The 23,426-nt window shown below is 43.1% G+C and overlaps 3 protein-coding genes across 6 annotated transcripts; all 3 read right to left on the bottom strand.

The window, feature by feature from the left end:
* Position 1: 1 nt before the first annotated feature.
* Positions 2 to 2,913, bottom strand: LOC119122248 (vascular cell adhesion protein 1-like). The gene is made up of 5 exons (XM_037250552.1): positions 2,629 to 2,913; positions 1,963 to 2,232; positions 1,500 to 1,826; positions 1,107 to 1,355; positions 2 to 806 (listed from the first exon to the last, which is right to left on the bottom strand). Exons 1-5 carry the CDS (start codon positions 2,702 to 2,704, stop codon positions 631 to 633), a joined length of 1,098 nt encoding a protein of 365 aa, XP_037106447.1. The 5' UTR covers positions 2,705 to 2,913; the 3' UTR covers positions 2 to 630.
* Positions 2,914 to 3,665: 752 nt separating this feature from the next.
* LOC119122276 (voltage-dependent calcium channel gamma-3 subunit-like) lies at positions 3,666 to 6,833 on the bottom strand. The gene is made up of 4 exons (XM_037250611.1): positions 6,623 to 6,833; positions 5,393 to 5,476; positions 5,019 to 5,159; positions 3,666 to 4,475 (listed from the first exon to the last, which is right to left on the bottom strand). The coding sequence occupies exons 1-4, from the start codon at positions 6,831 to 6,833 to the stop codon at positions 3,934 to 3,936; spliced, it is 978 nt and encodes a 325-aa protein (XP_037106506.1). The 3' UTR covers positions 3,666 to 3,933.
* A 911-nt stretch (positions 6,834 to 7,744) lies between these two features.
* On the bottom strand, positions 7,745 to 22,750 carry LOC119122200 (protein kinase C beta type). 4 transcript variants are annotated; one of them, XM_037250458.1, is made up of 17 exons: positions 21,980 to 22,750; positions 21,087 to 21,118; positions 17,028 to 17,110; positions 15,917 to 16,031; positions 15,501 to 15,629; positions 15,006 to 15,162; positions 14,762 to 14,896; positions 14,588 to 14,684; positions 14,297 to 14,440; positions 14,048 to 14,221; positions 13,892 to 13,983; positions 13,701 to 13,763; positions 13,471 to 13,609; positions 13,310 to 13,390; positions 13,129 to 13,236; positions 12,874 to 13,014; positions 7,745 to 10,003 (listed from the first exon to the last, which is right to left on the bottom strand). In XM_037250458.1, the coding sequence occupies exons 1-17, from the start codon at positions 22,141 to 22,143 to the stop codon at positions 9,851 to 9,853; spliced, it is 2,007 nt and encodes a 668-aa protein (XP_037106353.1). In that variant the 5' UTR covers positions 22,144 to 22,750; the 3' UTR covers positions 7,745 to 9,850. The 4 variants fall into 4 exon arrangements, with proteins under 4 accessions (XP_037106353.1, XP_037106372.1, XP_037106345.1 ...); XM_037250477.1 differs by having other exon boundaries at positions 9,851 to 10,003; positions 15,917 to 16,028; positions 21,980 to 22,748; XM_037250450.1 differs by lacking the exon at positions 7,745 to 10,003 and adding an exon at positions 11,070 to 12,103 and having other exon boundaries at positions 21,980 to 22,745.
* Positions 22,751 to 23,426: the final 676 nt, after the last annotated feature.

The following is a 23,426-nucleotide window of genomic DNA, read 5'->3' as shown; positions in this document are numbered from 1 at the left end:
GCTATATTGTCATTATTTTTATTCCAGCTGAGCAGTTTCAGTTTGAGGCAATCTCACAACCCCCAAAAAGTATTTAAGGGGGAATATATATATATAAAATACACACACTGTACATACATTACACGCAACTTAGGACACCCAAAAACAACACAGACAGGGCGGAAAATCTCAAGGGCAGGATGTGCAGTTATTTCCAGCCTTGTATTCACAATGAGAACATTGATGTCATGTAAAAAATATTAAATGTTAAAAAATAAAATAAAATAATTAAATACAGCAAGCCTTGTTAAACAATATTCATCAGTCCAGTTGCATCTGGGACTGTATCACAACAATGGAAATATTGTAGATAGTCCTGAATTGTGTCAAAGACGCATGAGCCAAGTGCCAAAAAGCTCCTTGGAAGGCGGGCGTTACCGTTACTCAAACAGGAAAGGAAAACAACTTCCTGCAGATGCTTTAATACCTTTGGGACTCATTGTGCTTTCCCGTTGTTGTCAGTGTTACACAAGAAAGTCAAACGTGGACCTCATATGACTCAATGACTTCGGCAAATTAGTTGCACAAATATGCACACATTTATACAAAACGCGGCACCTTTATTCTCATACCACTCCCCCCCCCCTCCCCTCACAGCTCCCCGTCAGGTAGCGCAATGTGCGGGGTGCGAAAACGCAACACGTCCTTCAGGTTGTACTTTCCAGTCCGACTGAGTCTGTGGCAATGGACGTACACCGCGATGGTGGCAATGACCACGAGAACAACGACCGCTCCTACTACAGCTAAAATCATATTCATGTAGTTGACTGCAAAGAGAGAAAACAAAAGGGGGACAAAGTTAGCATCAGTATCAGTGAAGTCAATTACTACAACAGCTGCGTTGATGAATATTTTCGGGATCATTTAAGATTTATTTAGATAACTTATATTTATTTATATGTATTTTATATTTGGGTAGCTTATAGGCAGGATTTGGGTATTTTCGGCATGTTAGGTTGATTTGAAAATATTTCGGTAACTTTTACAAGTATTATACCTATATTAGGTAACTTGAAAGTATTTCCGTAGATTTTTCGAGTATGTTGAGGTCAAATTCATCAACTCACCTCGTACATCCACATTAAACACAACTGTGGTCCTCCCCATGCTGTTGTTAATGGAACACGTGTACTCTCCTTTGTGTTCCGTGGTGACAGAGTCCACCGAGAAGACATCGCCTTCGAAAGCGGCGGCCAACGGCAGTTCCCACGTGACCGAGGGTCTCGGGTTGCCCTCGGCGGAGCAGTTGAGATGAAGGGGATCCCCCACTGTCAGGTTGATCAATCTATAGCCAGGTCCGTCAAATTGAGGCTTATCTGCGTATTGATTGAGACAGAAATACATTGGTGAGATTGATTTTTGCGAGGAGAAAAAAAAAAAAAAAAAAGCTGAAGCAGTCAGGCCGATATACAAAAGTAAGAATTTCTACAGATCTATTGTTATTATGTTCATAGACTCACAGAGAACATCTGTGGTGAAGATATTGGATCGCGTCTCGTATGGTGGTTTATCAGGTTCCGTGTCCAGCTGGGCAATGCACTCATATCGAGCGCCATTGTTTTCTTTGGTGGCATTAATGAAGTTATAGAAGGTCATGTTGGCCGGTTTCTTTTCCGTGTTGTCCTTTAGGCGTTGGCGGCTCACTTCGGTGCCGCCTTGGTAGAAGATCACGATAAGGTTTCTGAGGGGAGCAGCTTCAACCACATGACAGTACATAGGGTATCTTTGACCTTCCAGCATCGGCCCCTCAAGATCACGAAAGCCCACCTCGACCTTTTTGGGATACTCTGCGAGGGCACAAAATGAAGAGTCTGTAAGATAAACAACCACTTCCTTTTGTGATTTTTTTTTTTTTTGATGACAGTGTGGGGCGAGTTACTTTCTAAATTTCGATATTTTGAACAAATTACTGGAGGGTCTTACGGTAGACGGTGATGGGCAGCTTGCTGCAGCATTGGGAGCCATTGCCTTTGCTGTAGTAGCACATGACAGACGAAGGGTACGCATTCATTTTGTCCACCGTCCACAAAATGTTTCTCCCGTTTTTCTGCTGTTCGCCGATTGACTTTTCCAAACCGACCGATTTGTTCTGGCAAGCGTGTTGGCAAGCGGAACAGTTGGCGGAAGCCGGCATGCCAAACTGTACCACCAGTTTGGACGGAGTGAACACTGGCTTGTCCGTGCAGTTGTAATCTGAAAAGCAGAAGGGAATTCTTGGCAAATTTTGCAGCAAGACATTTCTTTGAATTGGAAGCTCTCAGGTCACAGAGTAACCGCAGTTAACTTCTTTTGACACTTGTTTGACAGTAACACAGTGTCGTCGTTGGCAAGTGTCCCCAGCCTACTTCCCGTTTGTCACATGTTGTCAAAGTTCACGGTGAGTACAATTTTTTCTTTTCTTTTTTTTTTTAAACAAGTCAAAAATATGCTTCAAACTTTGCCTGCAGTAAAGACAAAAAGTTTTCTAACAAACAATTGGACCCAATGGCATTTTAATTCATGACACAATCATTTGATATAATTGCTATTGTTTGATCGAAGAATGTTTTTAAGTCTAACCTGAAGGGAAGCCAAAGCGTTTAAACTTACCACAGCCGCATACACGGAAGTTGCTTAAAATGCCAGACAGTGAAAGAACAGTCCAAAAGAAGTAACTGCAAAACATTATTCCGAGTTTGTTTCTGAGTCAACTGGTAACAAAAAGTGCGCAGTGCCTTGCCCTTGTGAAAAAACGATGTGGAAAGTGCAAAGTGAAAGTAAGAGTGATGGTCTTCCCTACAGCCCTTCGATGTGAGTGAGCGAGAGAACAGCATTGGAGCTCAAAAAGAAAGCATCACTGGGTCACTGCAGTCACATGATGACAGAGAGAGAGAGAGAGAGAGATAAAGAGAGAGAGAGAGCCAGAGAGAGAGCCAGAGAGAGAGCCAGAGAGAGAGCCAGAGAGAGAATTCTGGGGAAGTTTGTCCTATTCAGCTTATCTTCAGCACAGTATGACTCAGTCATGAAGAATGAAATCAGCATCCAACCCACTCACAGAGCAAAGCAAAACTTATTGCGTAATAAATCCGATATTTACTTTGGAATTTTAAGTGCTTTCCCGCTGGCTGGCAGGACGCCAGCTTCCCTTTATCATCGCATTCCTTCTGTGAAGCCCCCCTTCATGCTTTTACAGGAAAACACGTGTTCCCATCCGGCTCTCGACACACAGTGGCGGGAGGTACCACAAGGCACCGAAATGATACGTTTCCGAGAAATCTTTATTCAGTGTACAAGTCGAAAATAATGGGACATAAATGAATTTGAATCCACACTTTATATTACTGCATGGATGTGGTAAGAAGATTTTTTTTTTTTTTTTTTTATGGTCTTACTGGCCTACTAAACTAAGCTCGACCCATCACCCGAATCGAGAGTTGAGGGGTCCACATGAACGGCAATTATTATTTTTACGTCATATTTTTGATAATCAGACAAAGGCAGACAAGATTTGACACCATGTAAGTCCTCCGTCTCACTAGTTGGCGCTTTACTACGGCATTTAGACAAGTCAGCGATTCATCTGCTTCAGAAAGAAAGGTTTTGTTGTCAATGTTTTTTGTCCGTAGCCTGCTTGGCATTGACGAGTACTTAGCATTGTTTCGAAAATATATAGTTATGATCAAATAAAAATCACAATTTATTTAGATTCATGCCTGGGAATAAGCATCTCTATGCAGCCCTCTATTCCCCCCTTAGTAACGGGAGTGTGCTAATGTCATTTTAGTTATGATGGTGGAACTTATCGGGCGTTTTTAGGGTATAAAAAATTTGAGAACCACTTCTTGTAATTGTTTCTGTCATCAGAGTCTCTGTGCTCTTCTTAAACAAGAGGTCATGCGTCCATCACGTCTTGTGTCAGACCGGAGTGGTTCTCTTACTGTTCGCACACATTCCAGGCAGTATGTCATCGTCGTCCCGAGGCGCGGCCGTTAAACCGTCCAACAACACCTCCGCGTCCTCCAGCGCGTAAAGCATGTACTCCGAGGTAACCGGAGGGAGCAACCCCGGCAAGGCGGCCATCTTGGCCTCCGATGAGAGCGACGCCTCCCGCACCAGGGACGTTCGCAGTGAGTCGGGGGCGAAGTCGACGGTGCCGCTGTGGTTACTCCTGCTGCTGTGCCTGTGAGGGCGGTTGTTGTAGTAGCGGTTGCGATAGTTGGACGAGCCACGCGAGACGGGCGCTTTGACCAGGGAGGGTCGGCCGTTGGTACGGAGCTGCCGGTGCTTCTCGATGAACACGTGCACCGCCAAAACGCCCACCATCTCGGCTAGGACGAAAGACAGCGCCCCGAAGTAGAAGGACCAGCCATAGGAGTAGCTCTTCTTGTTGTCGCTTTGGCTGGGGTCTCCGGAGTTGGCCGATATGTACACGATGATGCCGATGATGTTACTCAAACCTGAAGAGTGACAAGTGAAGAGTCAAAAAAAGAAAAGCTCGGTAAACACTTATTGACAATCAGAACATGGGCGGAACTAGAAGGGGTGCCAAGGTGGCACTGACACCCCTCGAAATATGCCACCCAGGTTCCAGCCAGGCCAGATAATTGGCATTTGGAGTTGTTTTTTTTTTCCGAGAATTGTTTTTGCCTACATTCTCTATAGAGACTGTTTGTTAAAAAAAATAAAAAATATTGTTTTATGGACCCTTTAATCTAGCTCCCAATTTAGCTCCCCAATCTGGCCCCATTTTGGGGGGGTTGTTAATTCGATCTAAACTTTTGGTTGCGATCAATAACCCAAAAGGTTGGTTCACTCCTTTTTTTGATCCAACTGTTTTTTTGTATCCAGCACGTCACTCACATCCACCATCTATGACGTCTGGATTCCAGTCGCAAACTATGACTCTCTGGTTCATAATTTTCCCAGTCATCCAATAATTAGGCCTTTGCAGACTTAGTTCAAAACCAGGATTTGTGCCTTAGTGTCTGCGTGTTGCACACCTGCAGAGACAAAGAGAATGCCCGCTGTCAGGATGATGTTGTAGCGTGACTTGTAGAACTCGCTGGCCGCCACGCACACACCTCCGAGGAACAACAAGCCCACACTGAGGATCGGGAAGAGGCTGGACGCTCGCACCGCCCCTGAAAGGAAAAACTGTGTTTACACCAAATCCCGAGTTACGTTTATGTTCACTCGGAGCCAAGCTTGCCTCTTTCTGTTTTTCTTTCTCATTTAAGAAACCTTCTCTGTTCTGTCTCCCTCTGTTGGTCATTGCGTCTCATGTCGTTGCTATTGCGCATGTGCAATGGCAATAAATTCCGTTCCGTAAATTTTTTGAGTGACTTTCGAAACACGCATCACAGCAGGAACTCACGTAGCAAATATTCTGCGGCGTCCTGCTCGTAGTCGGCATCCTCTGCAAAGTGATCGATGTCTTTGCAAACACCTCGAAATGTTCCTAAAGAGAAGCAAACATGACTGTAAACTTTTTTCGTAATATTATAGTACTTTGCGCTGTTATTTTATAGCATGAATAACTCTGTCTCTTTGACCCAGTCCACTTTGTATGCTCTTGAAAAGAGTGAGTTGCATAATGCTTAATGGGATGTGCATCATCTGATGGACTTTGGTATTGATCTCCCTGCTCTGGCTTGGCTTCAGTTCTGCTCTAAACTTGGTGGTGTGCGAACTTTGATAAGGTTTCATATGAGGTTAGAGTCCATTCATTGTCGTTTTTCTTTTGTCAAGTGCGCACTCGAAATTCGAACTTTGCGTGCTGCTCGCAATGCCTTTTGACCCACGTGCATGCGTCACATGGGATATATTGATGAATATGTCCTGATGCGCAGTATTGATGACGTGGGACCATCACCGTGGTTACCAAAACCAAATTTATTGTGGAAAAAAGGAAGACGAGCACCAGTGAGGCGGTACAAATCATTTAGTGAAACCTGACAAAATAATAAACACTTTTTTTAATTCTAAAAATTCTATTCATTTATTTTAAGAAAATTAAAAAATTCTATTCATTTATTTATTTTCAGAAAATAACAGAATATAGCCAATACATAACACTGTTTTGGAACTATAAACCAATGGCATCATCATGATCTAAATAGTCACTGCTGGTTGGTGAATGGATGACTCAATTTTAAAAACCCTTCATTAATACAGTCAAAAGAATTTGATTAAGAAATTAGCTCTGCTTGCCAAATAGTGAGCCAACGTGTCATGACCAAGATTCCATTGCAATAATTAAAATGATGCTGTATTCCTTTTTGCCGCTATAGTGACAGCAAGATCAGAGATTTCACATAAATGTGTGAGTGGGCCTTGCAAATAGTCAGGGAAGTCTTTGTCAGAGTGTTTTTGGTGTCATTATTAACCTAGTTTGAAACATTGAAATAAACACCCAGTTCAAAACATGCCCTCGTTAAGATAATAATGACAAGCAAAATGAAAAATGAAGTGACAGCATATTTAGTAATTAAAAGAATGCACACATATACAATGAATAGAGTAAACATAAGGAATGTAAGATAATAACAATAATACAATGATTTTAACTATAATATTACCTTAAAAACTGTTATTTTTTTTGTACCTTCAGTGCAGCATGTCCTCCACAAACCCGAGTGGGTGAGCACCTCCTCATTCTTGCGGACCGTCTCGTTGTCGCCCAGGTTCTTGGAGCGGCACATCCCGCGCGAGTACAGCCAGTAGTCGGTCCCCACCGCGATGGTCATGAGGCTGAAGGCACAGAAGGCCCCCGCCGTTGTCATCAGCATCATCACACCCCGGTTGCACAGCCTCATGCCTCCCCCCCCCCAAAATAAAAAAAAAAACAGCTGCCTTTTATATCTGCTTGTATTTACTTGCTTGAATGCCAATTGACTTTGCTGGTCTTCTTTTGAAAGTAAACATTGTGCTTTTTTTTTTTTTTAGGAGTCCTTTTGTATGGAAGCGGACAAAAACATGAAGGAATTCTTTGAGAGCAGCAGATGAGACAAAAGGTAAGTACAACAACCTCTCGGTATGTGCAACAAGGTCTACTGGGATGGAGATGCTGCTTGACACTCATTGCAGCATGTCCCCCACCACAAATACACGGTGTGTGTGTGTGTGTGTCCAATCAGAATCCAGCCTCTCTGTGTTGACGTGTTAATCCATATAATTTGCCTCGGGCTTAAACAATCTTTAGCAATTTGAGCCATCATAGCATTGAGACTTTTTCTTGAACCAATCAGATTTCAAATTTGACAGAGCTCCAGCCCTTGTTGATATTAGGGCTTGCTTGGTTGGAGCAAAAGGTTATGGATAAAATTTGATAAGCACATGGAGGAAGAGTTGGGTCAAACCAATTTTGGTTAATCCACCACTTCAATCCAACCAATTTTTTGTGATGGTTTTTCAAAAATTTTAGGGGTTGTTTTATACAAAATGAGCCATATTGTTGCTTTGCAATACCAGCAAATTGCGTTATTTTTTTACTCAATTATTTTAAGAACCTACATTTGAACCCATGACCCCCAAATTGGGTGGTCGATGTGTAGACCAGTTGTCAACCCTACCACAAAAAATTCCCGTTACCAAAATGTACTATCTTTTTTTTTTAAAGTTAGCACTTTTAATTACTTCTATGTCATTCTGTCATTATCCCAATCTTTGCGGCGATGAACTCTAGAAATAGGCTGGACAGTTGAGAGACCAAGAATCCGAGGCAGAGAACTATTCATACTTTAATGTTGATGCCTCACGCGCAGGTAATGACGGCGCATGCAACATGAGAGTAGTAATTGTTACACAGGTTGATTTATACAAAAGTCTTCCGAGTCTTCCTCTTCTTTTGCTTGCCTTTTGCATAGTTGACATCCATGTTCCCCTCTTTTTTTTTTTTTTTTTCTTCCCCTGCTCAAAACGGTCACAAATGGAAGTGTTGAACTCAGAACCGACCTAAAAAATCAATTAGGGCTGCAAGCGGTGACGAACGAGCCATTGCACCTCCAAATCCTTTCAGTGACCTTCACACTTTGAATATGTCCCAAAAAAAAAGCTCAAAAAGCATCACTTGGAGCTCTAATTAAAAAAATAAAAAAAATGAATCAATAAAAAGCGTGATATGATGAAACTCATCAAAACTATTTGGAGTCCCTTCCTATTTACACATACACTGAAACATATACAGAATAAGAACAAGTACAACTATTAAATGTTCATTGCACGCAATCTTGTGAGCTCTAGTCATTTGTGTTTAAGAATAAAAATAAAAAAAAAAAGGCAACAAATACAGTTATGGCATGCATAGGAGGATCTGCACCACAAAGACAGTACATATAGCACTATAGGTGAGCGCATACATGGCACCAGAAAGGAGACAAGAGATGGTGTTCCTTCAATATCCTTTTTGGGGAAGAGTTGCTTTTGCATTTGTGAGCCATTTTTGCATGAGCCATCACCTCTGCTCTCACCCGTAGCCCACTTTGCCTCACGGGGGAAAATACCCCGAAACCTTCAAAGGGTTAATTTACGCTTGGCAAAGATCACCAAAACTGTGTCCCAATACTTTTGTCCAAAGAGCGATTACAAATTTGGTTTTAATAACTCCAGGTTTAACGATGAATCGGAAAGTAATTGTTCGCTTTAATTGCTAATTATTGCATGAACGGAATTTAATTGGAAAGTACGGCTGGAGTAAGAGCGCAGGCTGCCTCGTGTCATTGCAAAAACGGACTCGTTTGGAAGACAAAACGTGCTCGCTCGGGACAAAATCCGGACCATCCCATCCGCTACTACACCCTGCTCAGACACGTGCATGCTTGCATATGTGTGTGTGTGTGTGTGAGCACATAACATACATGACATATTGATCATGGAATGTTCATGACAGATGAGAAGGAACTAAACAACAAACATGCCTGCTGCCTGTGGATCAATACACACGCTGCGACATTGTTCGTTGCTGCGCTCCGCATTGACATGCTGACACTGAGCTCCTGGAAACACAATTTTAACTATTGTTGACCTCCGCCAAGCACAAAAGTGACCGCTTTTGTTTTGATTGCCATGATAATGGTTTTTCAGGATTACGCAAAAACCTTATGACTGATTTGCACAAAATGTATTTTTGATGAAACAACATAAAAAGTTGTTTTATGAGTTAAATGAAGAATCCAAAACATTGGCCCAAGTCGATCCAAATACTGGTCAACAGCAAATTTTAATCGGAGTTGGCTTTATGTGTTCCGACATGCATTTTTGACGCTGATTTAAAAAAAAAAAAGGTGTACTTTATTTTTTTTAGCATATCAGGTTTTGGAGATATTTTCATGTTTTTAAGTTTGACCTATAAAAGCTTGCGCAATACAGATTTTACCATGCGTTATTTTGAGCTATGACATTTTCGAAACAAAATTCCATCTGTCGCTGAAATATAACAAACTGTATTATTATATTTTTGTTATTATGAAACCTGATGTACTAGAGCAAGGGTGTTAGATTATGTCAATGAATTATGCTCTATACACAAATTGTTGTATTATTAGCTCAGAAATCAGAAGCCATAGAAAATATGTTTTTTCTTCCTTCACTTTTGTCAACAGTTGAGCCTTGGCGGAGGTCTGCACACTATGAGAGACTCTTTTTTTTTTTTTGGCTACCGTTTAAGAGAATAGAAGATCAGTCCCGCTGTTAGCAGCCCTCACTTGTGCAGTCTCACATCGTGCATTTGTGGGTGTGTAGTCCGCTTTACGACTGGATGCAATGTGACAAGATGATAGAAAGACACTGCAGGTCTGTTCAGGTTTTGGCATTTTTCATCCCCCCCCCCCCCCTTTTACACTTGTATAACAAACTCGGGGTTGGTGTAGGAGAAGCCATGAAATTCGTTCTGGTCCAGATTCATGATGAAGAGTTTGTCCGTCGGAGTCAGCTCAACGGCCATCTTCGTGAACTCCTTGTCAAAGTTGCCCACGTCGCGGCGGGATTTCTGACATAAACAGAAAAGAAAAATCAAGTCAAAAAGAAACATTTGGGGCAACCTTTAAAAAGGTATAACGACTAGTGATGGGAAAATGAAATTTCAAATTTGGCTCAAAGGAAAGGCTTGAAGAAATGGCAAGTCACTGCCATCGAGCGGAGTCAAAAAAATACACCAATTAGTTCATGAAGCAAATTTGAAGCTTCATTTTCCCATCACTCGTTACTAAAGAGACAAAACAGGAAGCAGAAAAAAAAGTTCCATTAAAGCACAGTGATGAGGGGGAAAGAAAGGCAAGTCCAAAGACAAAGACATTTCAATCAGTGATCTGCAGGGGTGAGACAGTAAACGACACTTTTTGTAATCTTCGGCTCCTACAGTATTCCAATAACAACCCATCCAAGTTTAACCGACGTCCTTATATTTAATAAAAGTTTTAGAACTGTGATAATTTGGTACGGATTTATTCTGACCAGCATCCCAGAACAAAATGTGTCTCAATTTTGCACAGGTGTCAAACTCCAGTCCTGGAGGGCTGGTTCTGTGACATTTGACCTTTATAGGTTCCACTTCACTACGCACTTATGAAGATCTAGTCTAAAGTATTGATTCTGTTTCAGGAGCTTTTGGGTCCCCAGAGTGACAAAAACAGAAGCGCGCACACAGTGCGAACAAACCTGGAAACACGACAACAACAAAAAACGGAAAAGACCTGCTGACGGCACAGTACAGACCCGAGACAAACACCTGCGCGGCAGAGAGAAACATTCCACTACAAACGAGGATCCATAGAACAGATTCCACAAGAGGATAGGAGGTGAAGCTGTGAGCCGAGCACACGAAGGAAGAATGTTGACGTTGCCTACCTCCCTTTGTCACGTGTCTTGGCGGCCGGCTGAACTGAGGAAGAAAAGTTGGTTCTCCTACTCACCCGCTCGAATATTTCCGACGCTAGCTAGTGTGACGCACGCAATGAACCGTTAACTAAAGCACAAGTAAATCATAAATGAACAAATTCCAAATGTTTTTCTATTTTCTATCAGATGGAGCTGTGGAATAAGAAGGCGGACGCAGCACAAGTGTCCTGGTAGGCACCAGTGAGTATATTCTTACTTTCCAGTCATACAGAACAACACAATTCATAGTTTTTCTTTCACCCACAACAATGACAGTTGATATATTCATTACATTTTTTTTTCCCTATGTTTTCCGTCATTGCCTTAAGTGCGTAAACGTCTTCACTGGCGTGACGACACGTGACCAATACTTTGTTGAACGCACAACTCGTCACGATGACGTTTTTTTTAGGAGGTTATTGTGTCATTTGTTCTAATGTGCAGTCCAAAATGGACGACTCCAACTAAATTGGCACGCACGGGTCTTTTTTTTTTTTTTTTTTTTTTTTTTTTTTTTTGAGAGGGTGATGTTGGCTTGGCTGCACTCTGATGATTTTCAGTTGGCACTTTGGCAGCCGCGGAGCAAATACAAGAGCTGTAAACAATATTTGGTCTTAACTAAGACGATAATACAACCTGATGCAGTGCAAACGATGATAATAAATTGTTCGATTATCACATCTTTGACCTCTCGTACGGCTGTACCAAATATTATGGCGCCTGTGTGTCTAAAATCGACTAATGTTCAGCACTTATGCATTCAAACAATCCTAGAAAGGCCGTTTGGGGTTTTTATACCTCATTAGTAGCATGAATATGCTAAGATAAACTGAGAGGCTATTTTAGTTGAACCTGCACCGTTGATCGGAATCGAAACAGTAGAGCTGATATTACAAATTTGATATTTCTCTTTTCTTGCGTGCGCTTATTTTTACCATGTTAAAGGAATGGTGAGACTTTTTTTTTTTTTTTTGCCTGCATATGCTCATGATGGTGATTTCTGGCTCACTATTGCACTGATGCATGTGTGTGTGTGTGTGTGTGTTTGTGTGCAGCGAGGTCAGTGAGTAGCGTGATGGTACTCCGGGTTAACAAATGTGAAGCCTTGGAATTCTTCCTGGTCCAAGTTGGCTATTAGCTCCTTATCTGGGGGGGTCAGCTCTGGGGGGTGGCGTGTGAAAAAGCGGTCAAAGTTCTCGGCGTCACGCCCGCACTGCCGTGGAAGAGGGGAGAGAAGAGAGAGAGAGAGAGAAAATGGAGGGATGGGAGTGAGCATGATGAGGGATGCCGCCCGGGTTATTATAGTTCAAGAAAACTGACAAAATAACCGAAAGTGAAAAAAAATCCAACAAAATTAAATAAAACCATTTCTTAAAATAAAAAAAAAAGATATACTAACTGAAATTATGTCTTACATTGTCATCAAATTTGTTTTTGTCAATTAATATAATGCTTCATTTTGAAGGGTCATTTTAAATGTATTTATTTCTGTATCGCCGTATATGTATAAGGTCAAACAGTTTTAAAATTGTAGTTGACTTAATTGCGCGACAAATATGGCACATACTATTTTAAAACTGAAAAATTAAATCTCATGAAAACTCAACGAAAACAAATCATTTTCAAAAAGTATCAACAAACAAGCCTGCTCTCATAAATAATTCCATCTGAATGAACTAAAAAAAAAAAAAGTAAAAATGAAATAAAAAAAACAACTAAAACTATTATAACCCAGGCTGCAACCCCCCAGCCAAAAAAAAGGCAACGCAAACATGGCATCGACCAATAAAATCGCACAGCTCGTGAACTGCGGATTTCCATTGGTCTATATTGCTGAGTCGTCACCACAATGACAAAGTGAGGGCGATGGTTGCGTGCAAGGAATGACCCGACTTACCTGACTTGCTCGCTCGCTTACGGTGTGTTGTGTGTGAATCGTTCCCACGGCAGTAAACAGCCAGAGTGCGCTTGTGTCATACTCACAGATTTTGGCTTGAAAGGCGGTTGGACCTCTTTGTTCTCCAGTTTTTCCCAGTCGATGTAACGGAAGAAGGCGTGCTCCTTAATGTCCCTCTCGCCTTCGGGACCGCAGCCCAGACGCTTACCCGGGTGCTTGGTCATCAGCTAGACATCACACAGAAATCTAATCAAAGGTGTGTGTCATTTTTTATTTCCTGTGCGCGTCTTTGAAGACTCAAATCCGTATTGAAAGGTTCAGTTGCGTGGATGCGGTCTCACCCCCTTGCAGATGGCGACAGCTTCTTTGGACATGGATTTCGGGTAGGACACATGATGCTCCATGATGGACTGGAACAACTCATCTTCATCCTCCCCGTCAAAAGGCGGCTGGACACGGAAGCGACTACTTAGTAAGTGTTCTCGTCACTATTTTGTGCTTTTTGGCAAATGCGAGACCAACCTGCCCCGCAAGCATTTCATAAAGCAGCACGCCAAAGGCCCACCAATCTACAGACTTTCCATAAGGCTGGTAGGCTATGATCTGGAATGTACACACCAAAGAAGCGAGTCTGATTCAAAGAGGTTAGAAAAAAAAAAAAAAACTGTGAAGAGTAAACGAACCTCAGGGGCGATATAGTCGGGTGTCCCGCAAAACGTCTTAGTTGTAACACCGTCGGACATATTCTCTTTGCACATGCCGAAGTCGGCGATTTTGATGTGGCCTTCAGAGTCGAGCATCACGTTGTCCAGCTTCAGATCCCTACGGACACACTTGCAGGTGATAAGTACATACTACGGTTCGAGGAGGATTGTGAACAAACGCGGCGTTCTCAGGTGACAAACACACTCACCGATACACAATTCCTTTGGAGTGGAGGAAGAAGAGGCCGGTGGCGATCTCGGCTGCATAGAACCTGAAAAACGGAAAGGCTTTTTCATTTTCTGTCGATACCGTGCATTCGTATGCGTGTGTTAAATGAAGAAAATTTACTTCATATAAAAAAAAGTTTTGTATTGTGGCAACACACGAGGCTTTACTCACACTGCATGAGGTTCCTTAAACTTTCCGACCTGTTGGATCTGGTACATTAGGTCCCCTCCATTAATATACTCCATCACAAAATACAATCGGTCCTGGAGATTCGAACGAAGATCGGTTACCCACGGCGGACATTTTTGATCTTACTTTGTGTCCTACCATAGTCTGGAAACAGGAATGCAATTGTGTGAGAAAAGGCGGCTTTCCGGAAAGAGCCAGGACCCGCTTCTCAACCATGGTGCACTCCACGTCGTCGTCCTGGATCACCACGTCTTTCTTCAGGATTTTCACGGCGTACAACTCGTCGGTACCTTTCCTCTCGGCCAGCATCACCTACGGCAAGCCGGACGATCGGGAGGTGTTTCAAAAGTAAGTTTTCCTTCAGCTTGCGGGAAGTACGTAGTGCACCTTGCCAAAACTGCCCTTTCCCAGAACCATGATGAAGTTGAAGTCTGAGAGCTTGATACGGTCCTGGTTGCCGTTGCTGTCATACTTGCTGACGGACGAGGAGGAGGAAGAGTCTGACGTTTTCCCCGGACCGACTTTTGCCCTCTGCAATGGAAGAAAAACAAGTTGCAAATCTTGAGATGAACTCATTCGCTCCCATTGACGAGAATAGACGTCAAACATAACTTTGTACCGGGTGAATGAGTTAAAGATCGCGACATCTTCCACAAATCAAGAAGACGACTCACTCACTTCAAACTTTTGTCGAAGCTCCTCGTTGCCATCTTCACCGTCAGGCTGGACGGGGACGTTGAAATACTCGCCTTCCTCCTGGGACAGAAGCTTAAACCTTGGGCCGAGGTCAGATACTTGTCAGCACAGCGTTGTCAACAGAACTTAGCAAACTGACACATGTTCCCGTCTTACCACCCGTCTATGCCTTGTTTCTGCAGCTCCGAGATCCCGTAGGACAGAGAACCCATGAAATCGTTCCTGCTGGTCAGGTCCCAATCCCAGATCTCCACGGACAGGCGGCGGTCCTTGTCGCTTTCTTTCAGATTACTGAGGGAGGCGAAGATATAAAAGCAAAGGTAAGGAAGGCATCTGATACTTTTGACATGTGATGAAAGAACATAAAGATAAAAATGGGACTCTTTGGAAGATGTCTCACAAAGTGAAGGTCTCGTTCCAGGTAGGGTTTAGGCAACATTTCATGGTCTTGGTCTTCTGCTTGCTCTCACTCTTGGGGTCAGGGATCAGCTTGAGCTTCACGTAAGGGTCTGACAGGCCGTTGGGATCCATCGGGACCAAGTTCTTGGCCTCTTTGACTGTACGGGACAGAGCAAGACCAAATACTGTTTTTCGTGCGCGGCCTTTAAGATGCTCACCATTGCCGACGCTCAACGCTTTGCTCCCCGGCTGCATTTGACAACACTTAGCAACAGTTTAGCTTGCGCGCCATAATCAATGCAGAGCTGTCTGCGAGAGACAAAGCTGGCACATGGACAAATGTCCAACAGGCCATGTGGGCCAATCGTTGCATTATTGATCAGCTAATGGACTTTCCAGTTTTGGTCTCTCTCTTTTGAAGTTGAGGAGGGGCTTTCTATTTGTCTGTCCACCTCCTTATTGCGAGTGTTTCCGTCCACCGTAGGGGAGCACTTACTGGTGACGGTCAGAGTGTCGTCTGTGATCCGGGCCGAGATCTGGATACGCCCTCTCCTCTCGGTGTGATCCGTCCCGCAAAGGCTCGGCACGTTGGCCACACAGCGCTTGTGGATGTTCATCATGCAGTCTACATGGTAGCGCACACACACACCGTCATCCAAGCAATTCAGCATTATTTATGTGATAATGTCTATTATCATCCAATTTGATCAATACAATCACAAATCTGATATCTGTATAGAAACAAATCAGGCGAAGGTAAATTGATCTGAAGTTGTGCATTTTGGTACTGAATGGAACTTGCATACTCTTTCTAGCCAGCTGTGATGTTTCAAGGTGTCCACTAGATGTCAGGACACGCTGATGTAAAAGGCAGCAGACACACACACACACACACACACACTCTTTACGTACGGTCACATTTCATGCCCTGGTGTATCAGGCCGTAGAGGAGCGAGCCGCAGTGGTCACAGAAGGTCGGACTGGAGTACGTGTGCACCTTAAACTTGTGTTTACTACGAGGGTCCTGCTAAGACACATAACAGAAGCAATTTAGAATTAAACGTCACGGCTGGACGACGCTCTAAAGTGAAGGACGCATGACTCGCTTGAGCTATTGGCCCATTAAGTTGAAGCAGCCACGCAGCACATTTTCCCTTTTAACAGCGCGTCGAAATGTGATTTGGAGTCAACTCGTTGACAGGAAATGGGCACTGAGTTTGTGTGCGAGCGTAAAGTGCTGACATGGCTAATTCCATTAATAAGCTTTTAACTCAATCTCACTCAGCACATTAATGTGAACATTTCATTCGAATGCAACCTGAGGCCGTAACTCTTGATTTGAATCGGAATCATGGCGTTCAATGAGAATCTCAGTTCAATGAGCACTAAATGTTTAATTATGTGGTGTTGTTGGCTTTTTCTTTGGCAGACAAAACAATGTTATTAAAAGAAGCAGCATCGCTTACATCACAACATGTTATACATGGAATGCGTATAAAAATCTCCTTGAGACGAAAAACAGTAAATGCGAGAGAAAAACGAAAAGAAGTGACAAATGAGCATTTTTCGAAGCGAGTGGTCATCCGTTTGACGGCGCCGCATTGTACCAGTTCGCTACCAGCTACCCAAAGCTACCTTGATTTGATGTGACACGAGAGGTCAAGAGGAAAAACAAGCTGAAAACGGCTATATTGCTACCTAGCGTCGCAGAGGGGGGATGTGGTTTAGCCAAATACATTTTCTCCACAAATCGGTGGGTTAGGATTAAATTATCCGGTTGGGTAAACGTACTGATGTACAATGGGGGAGATAATTGATTCACTGCCCCACTATTCGAAACTTGCGGCTAAGCTAAAATAAATAAATCAATAAAACCAAAAATAAATAATGAAAAATAAATAAACATAAAATAAAATGACTTTGTGACAATTTTTAATATAAAATTCCTAGGTATTGTTCTCACGCTTGTCATTCGACGAGGTACCATCAAAATATGCATTTAATGTACATTTGATTGACTTACGTCGGAGGCGGGCCCCTTGTCGGCACCCGGACAGGAAAAGGTGACAAATTCATGACAGCGCTTGTGGACCACAAAACAGCACACTGTGAAAAGAAAGGAGAGAAGAAAAAAAAATCTGTCACTTGCAATCCGATACCAAGCGAAAAATAAAAAGAGATGCATCAATATGTCAATTATGCGCCATTAGTCATTTCACAATAGTTTTTCAGCTGTTCCAGCTTCCCTTCCCGCCAATTCCTATATTTAGGTGTACTTTTATTCCATCACAGCATGGAGGAACAAATCGAAATCAATTCAGCAAAGCTACAATAGCTAACGTCACCCTTGTCAAACAAGCCTGTTGATTTGTTTTGGCGTTCTGCTCCGAGATGAGCTCAAACACATCGTGGATATATTGCAAAACCCCATTTGGATGGACAGCTACGAAAGCTTGCAAAATATCTTTTAGAGAAGTTGAGGCTGTTTGTGAGGCACAGTAGAAGGAAGCAGCGAATGGCGTTGGGTCATTGCCGGTAACCCAACTGAGCATCATTTTGGTGTTAAGATTAAGATTTTGTCAATTATAAAGAATTTGACCAAGCTAACATTCAAGTTTTGTTACATTGTAGAGATGCTAATATGTTCATTTTTCTTCATTGGAATCACAACAGAAATGCTAGCTAGCCTCCAAATGAGCCTCTGCAAAACTGTTGTGTATGTTTATTAAGTAATAAAAAGCGAAAAAAATTAAATGAAAGGATTTAATGAAATAATAATCATAGATAGATAGATAGATAGATAGATAGATAGATAGATAGATAGATAGATAGATAGATAGATAGATAGATAGATAGATAGATAGATAGATAGATGGGATTAACTTCCTCAACACAGTCCATCGGCCAGAGGACAGATTTTTACAAATCAGGATCGCAATTGTTTTATAAAGCAGGTCGAACTAGCTCTGACCCTTTGTTACCATGGAGACTACTCTAAGTGATTAATAAACACTGAACATTAAATACAGTTTATTCCGGCCACTTGCAATCAAGTCAATTGCACAATAACTATTCATGCAGCTATAAAAAGGGAGCGCTGTACAAATTAAAAAGTCATGCGATGGCCAAGCTAGTGAATTGATCACAGCCCTAAGAAAAAAAAAAAAGGCAGCATTTTCTCTGGCTGAGGCCAAATGTGAAGTTTTACAAAGAGCAGAGGGCCCCACCAATATGAATTATTTGAACCGATTAATCGGCTGAAAAATAAAAAATGAACGATAATGAACAGCCGCTCTCCAAGCTGCCGACTTTCATTCGGTGCCAGTCCGACCAAAACCTGCTTCACAGCACAACAATTCTTGAAGCACTATCGGTATTATTTTATCATCCGCATATGAATGGCCTCATCTGTCTTCATTCATGACTGCCTTTTCCACTACAAAAGTATCACACATCAGCTTTTCAGACACCTGTTTTCTTCAGCAAAAGAAGAGACACTCCAACCTTAAATGTTTGGTAAACAGTGCGAAAATCAGGTTGTGTCCATCTGGGCGGAGAATTCATTTGTGCGTTTGTAGTGTGTCAGAAAAGCAGAAACGGCACACCAGCAAACAGTCACACTCTAGCCTTCTGTTCATAAATCTTCACACACACACACTCAGGCATGCAACAGAAAGACAGGCCGAGTGACCCGCCGTGGAGGTCTTTGCTCTGTTGCCTAGCAACCAAGCCGAGCCTGACAGTCGAGCCTACCGACGCCGCCCCTTTCCGAGTGACTGGCGGCGTTAACGGCAAATCAAAACATTTCGACAAACATTCCTGCAAATATCTACTAGGAGGAAGTTTGGGAAATTTAAATTGGTTGGGAACGGTGAAGCGACGTGTGTTGAAATAGCCAACTCTTTAAAAATAATTCGCTCAAAATACAATTCAAAAGGACTGAGTGGCGTCAGAGTAGAAACAATTAAAAGACGTGTGGAAGCATGCTTGCTCACCCGTCTGTTTTCGACGGCAACAACAAACTGGGCTGTAACACAAACCTGACGATCAATGATCGCTCAATCAATTCAAACAATTGCAAACAGCGATCATCGGTAACAATTCCAACCGGGATTGCTGTCCAATCTGATCGTGACAAGTTTTGTCGCGCAGCCTCCTCGTCATGACTGCCAGAAAGCAAATGAAATCTGTTGCAAATGAGCCGCCGCCAATGGAGTGCCAAGTGGCGGCGTGAGAATGAAATTCGGCGCCTCAAGTTAACTTTTGGGAGCACAATAATTATGGATGAGAGTCTGGACTCCAAATGATGACAAATCTGAATGTGCCTGTTAGTCGAGTAGACCTGATTAGACATTCACTGACTCTTCCTTGCTGATGAAAACTTCTCCTTGTAATGAAGGAGATGCACTTGTGCTGACATGAATTATTGCAGATAAACAAATCAATGAAGTCATTTCTGGCCTGCTTGGAAGAAGAAATACACCTTATGAGGCAAACTCTTCTCAAGGATGACATTTGACGAGCGCCAATTCTATTAGGCAGCGTCAAGGTTGCAAGTTTGTCAACAGCGATGTTAGCCGGGAGAATTTTTTATATATGCGACGGACGTGTCATCCAACCCGCAATGGGGAACTTCCAATTGTCCTCGTTTCATTTAAACTCACTGTCTCTTTTGCGTTGGACGCCATTGTTGATGACATCGCCACGCATTTAATTATCTAAATGAGTTCTGTGCGTAAGCCACAGGAAAATAAATGCTACAAAAATATACGTGAGAGACTTCCAGACCATTCGAGGTCACGACTCTCTGAGACACTTCCACAGGAAATTAAACCAATGTGACTTCCTTATAGTGATCGTGGGAGTCTACAAGCAAACAAACACTCCATTAAACATATGAAGGAAGGATTCAAAGGAGGAGTCTTCACCTGCAGAACCAGTACGGAAACACACCCAGAAGGCACAAGAGACACCTTTGCCACACGAGCGTACAGGTAAGAGCACGTTTACACCACATGTCTGACATTCCTCCCGTCCTGGCGCTCCTCCCATCACGATAGCGCGCTGCACACTCCTCTCGTTCGGAGCTGCTTCCGAGAGGGGGGGTGGGGAATGAAGCCACGACATTTGACACACCTGTTCGTTCTAGTTAAGACCCCAAAACGCAGCTCGGGTTTTCATCGGGACTATTCATTGACATAGCCAACATCAATGTTTAGTACTGTGGTTGTGCCACACTGATTATGCAACAACGTTTTGGAGATTTAAAAAGCTAATACAGCTTTAGATGGATCATAATGGACTCGCCAAAAGCAATGGCACGCCCTGTATTTTCATGGACCTTAAGATACAGTCAATTCGTCAACCTTTACTCCCTCTGACGGACAAACCTGCCGATTGTCTGTCACAAAAGGAGGCTGATCTACTGTTTGGTCACTGGAGCTACACAGAAGAAGATCAATATTAACATCACAAGTAACCCCGCTATGACCTGCGGGGTTAATTGCTTCTGATCTGCTGATGGGCAGGGAACATAGCCAGAGACAACATGGTTGAATAATACAAAAAGCTTTCACCAGTTATTCTTGGGTGAGGAACAGAAGAACTAGAATAATCCACAGCATCAAAAAGAAGTTCACAGCTTGCTTGGTCATGCACAGGCAATATCCATGTCACTGAAGACTAATTTTCCTCTCACCGATGAAGTGATGGCACCTAAGCACCTCAGTGAAGGCCGCCTGGGCTACGGGGGAGGGAACCACACTAAAGTCCGTCACCCTTTCAATGGCCTAGTGTGAGTAATGGTCGCTGTGGCGACGACGTGAACCTTGACCCGACCGGTCCGCGACTGCGCAAGTTGCCAACCATCCGCCCACCAGCACTCCAAACCCACCATTTCTCGAGAAGAAAGTGGGAGGGGGATTTTGTGGACTCTCTTTTGATGCTGCTCATTCATCTCTGCGCGTAAACACTTGCCAACACCAGCACAGTGAGAGCTCAGCCGGTGACAAAAAGCAGACCTGAGGCCCACTTAAGACAACAAACTCGAAAACCCACAGCCATCTGCAAGCAGTCTTCTTACCTTGGCATTGGAATCCCTGCTTGCCGAAGCCCCTGCGGACACAAGAGCAATAAGACTTGACATGTGGGAAATGGAGAATGTTGCAAAACATTAAAAGTGAGAAACTCAATAGGGCTGATGACGATTGCACATTTTCACCTATTATTTACTGTTTCTTATTAGAATTGGTCAAACGCTAGCAGAAGGTATGCTAACATAAAGCAAAAATAGTCACGTAAGAAGCTAAGGTCTCCAACATAAACTGTTCACATGTTGAAGTTAGAATAGGAGGATTTAGTAGTGAAATATGGAATATGTTTATCATGTGCATTTACAGTGCATATTCATGGACAATGTGGATTATTGAAAAATGGAGGTTGAGAGATGAGGACGAGATTAGTGTGTAAAATGTCTGCCAATTCTCATGTATAATGTGGTGGATTCATAAAAACTGTGGGGAAAGGTGAAAAATAGTAAGCTACAGGATCCTGAATTTTGTGACCATTTTCAAGATGAAATGGTTTGAATCATTTGAGAAATGTGGAAAGACTACAAAAAAAATAATGGGCTGTGCATTATGTAAATGAAGCATTTATGTCGTAATGATCATTGCACATTATCGGGTGAATGCCGTTCAGTATTCGCCCAATAATGTGAATTACTCATGACGCATTCAATGACACACATGGGCATGCAGCAGGCCCCCGCGTGCCTGCGGATGGGGCTGCGTGGCGATGCGGCAAAAAAAAAAAAAAAAAAAAAAAAAAAAAGAAGCCAAGCCGCGGACGTCCGCGGTGCAACTGTCGCTATTGTCGGATTTCGGGAAACACTGCTGCTGCATCAAGTGAATCACCTGTGTCCATACACACGCCTTCATACACACACACGCACACACACATACATGCAATCCTCACCAGATGAAGTCGGTGCAGTGGCTGCAGAAGGTGGGCTGCTTGAAGAAGCGTGCGATGAACTTGTGGTTCTTCACCTCGTGGACGTTCTTCTGGCGTAAGGCGCCCTGACGGGCGAAGCCGCGCGCGCCCTCCGCCACCTCTCCGTCGCTGCCGGGGTCAGCCATCTTAACGAGGAAGCGGCGGAGGTGGTGGTGATGGTGGAGGCGGCGGCGGTCCGAGGGAGAGGAATGAGAGGAGGGGGGCTCCGAAGGGAGGAGGCGCAGCGGGGGTGCAGGTGTCTTTTTCTTCTCCTCCTCCTCCGCCCCTCGTCGTCGTCCAAATTGTCGCTTTCCCCACCCCTGCTGTCGATTTTGGGCCGGTTCCGACGAGTTCTGTGCTCGCTGTTGCTTCTTCCGGCGTGCCCTGGCCCCCTTGCTTCCCTGTTGATAGACTGTCAGTGTTTCTGCTTGCTTACCTCTCTCGCTTCCTTTTTGTCGCTCTCGCGCTATCTACGACGGTCCCGATATACGACGATGCGAATATACGAACGGCTCGCAATGAACTTTTGACCATGATCGTAACTCGAATTGCACGCGTATCAAATGGACTTTCCCTTCCCACCCCCCTTATTTTGCAACAATCATGTCAAGACAGAATGTGGGTGTGCTGCATTTGTGTAGATTTTAAGGAATTAGCATGCACAATGCAGTGGTCAAACAAGAAAAGTAAACATTTATCATTCTTACAAAAAACCAAAAAAAACAAAACACACCCCTAAACAAATCAGATTATGTCTATTTCTTTTCAGTCATCTGTCGAACAAAATGCGAGTGCTGTGTGGTTCAAACAATCCAAATAATACAGCATTTAAAGTTGATCCCACTAGTTTCTCCGTGCCATTTACAGGCATATTTTCTAATGGCGTATTGTAAAACCTCACCGACCAGATTGCAGGGGTGCCCATGGCCAGCTGCCCCACTCATTTTTATACCCTTTCTTAAGTTTAAGAGAAAAAACAGGGTTCTGACAATTGGGAGGGAACTCGCGAGCTAGCGTGTTTGTGTTGTGTTGTTAGCGCCGTTGTTTGTACACGCGTCAAGTGCGGAAAAAAACAAAAAACATTTTAATATTACGCGATCGACCAATAGTGGCTTGGCGATCGACCGGTCGATCGCGATCGACGTATTGGGCACCCCTGAGATGGATGGATGGATGGATGGATGGATGGATGGATGGATGGATGGATAGATGGATAGATGGATAGATGGATAGATAGATAGATAGATAGATAGATAGATAGATAGATAGATAGATAGATAGATAGATAGATAGATAGATAGATAGATAGATAGATAGATAGATAGATAGATAGATAGATAGATAGATAGATAGATAGATAGATAGATAAAAAAGCTGAGTGATTTATGGTTTTGAACTGTTGCTGGTAGCTCAGGCCAATCAAGTCGAT

This window comes from Syngnathus acus, chromosome 1 (assembly GCF_901709675.1).
Source record: "Syngnathus acus chromosome 1, fSynAcu1.2, whole genome shotgun sequence".
Classification (NCBI taxonomy): domain Eukaryota; kingdom Metazoa; phylum Chordata; class Actinopteri; order Syngnathiformes; family Syngnathidae; genus Syngnathus; species Syngnathus acus.
This window is presented reverse-complemented; position numbering and strand designations above follow the sequence as displayed.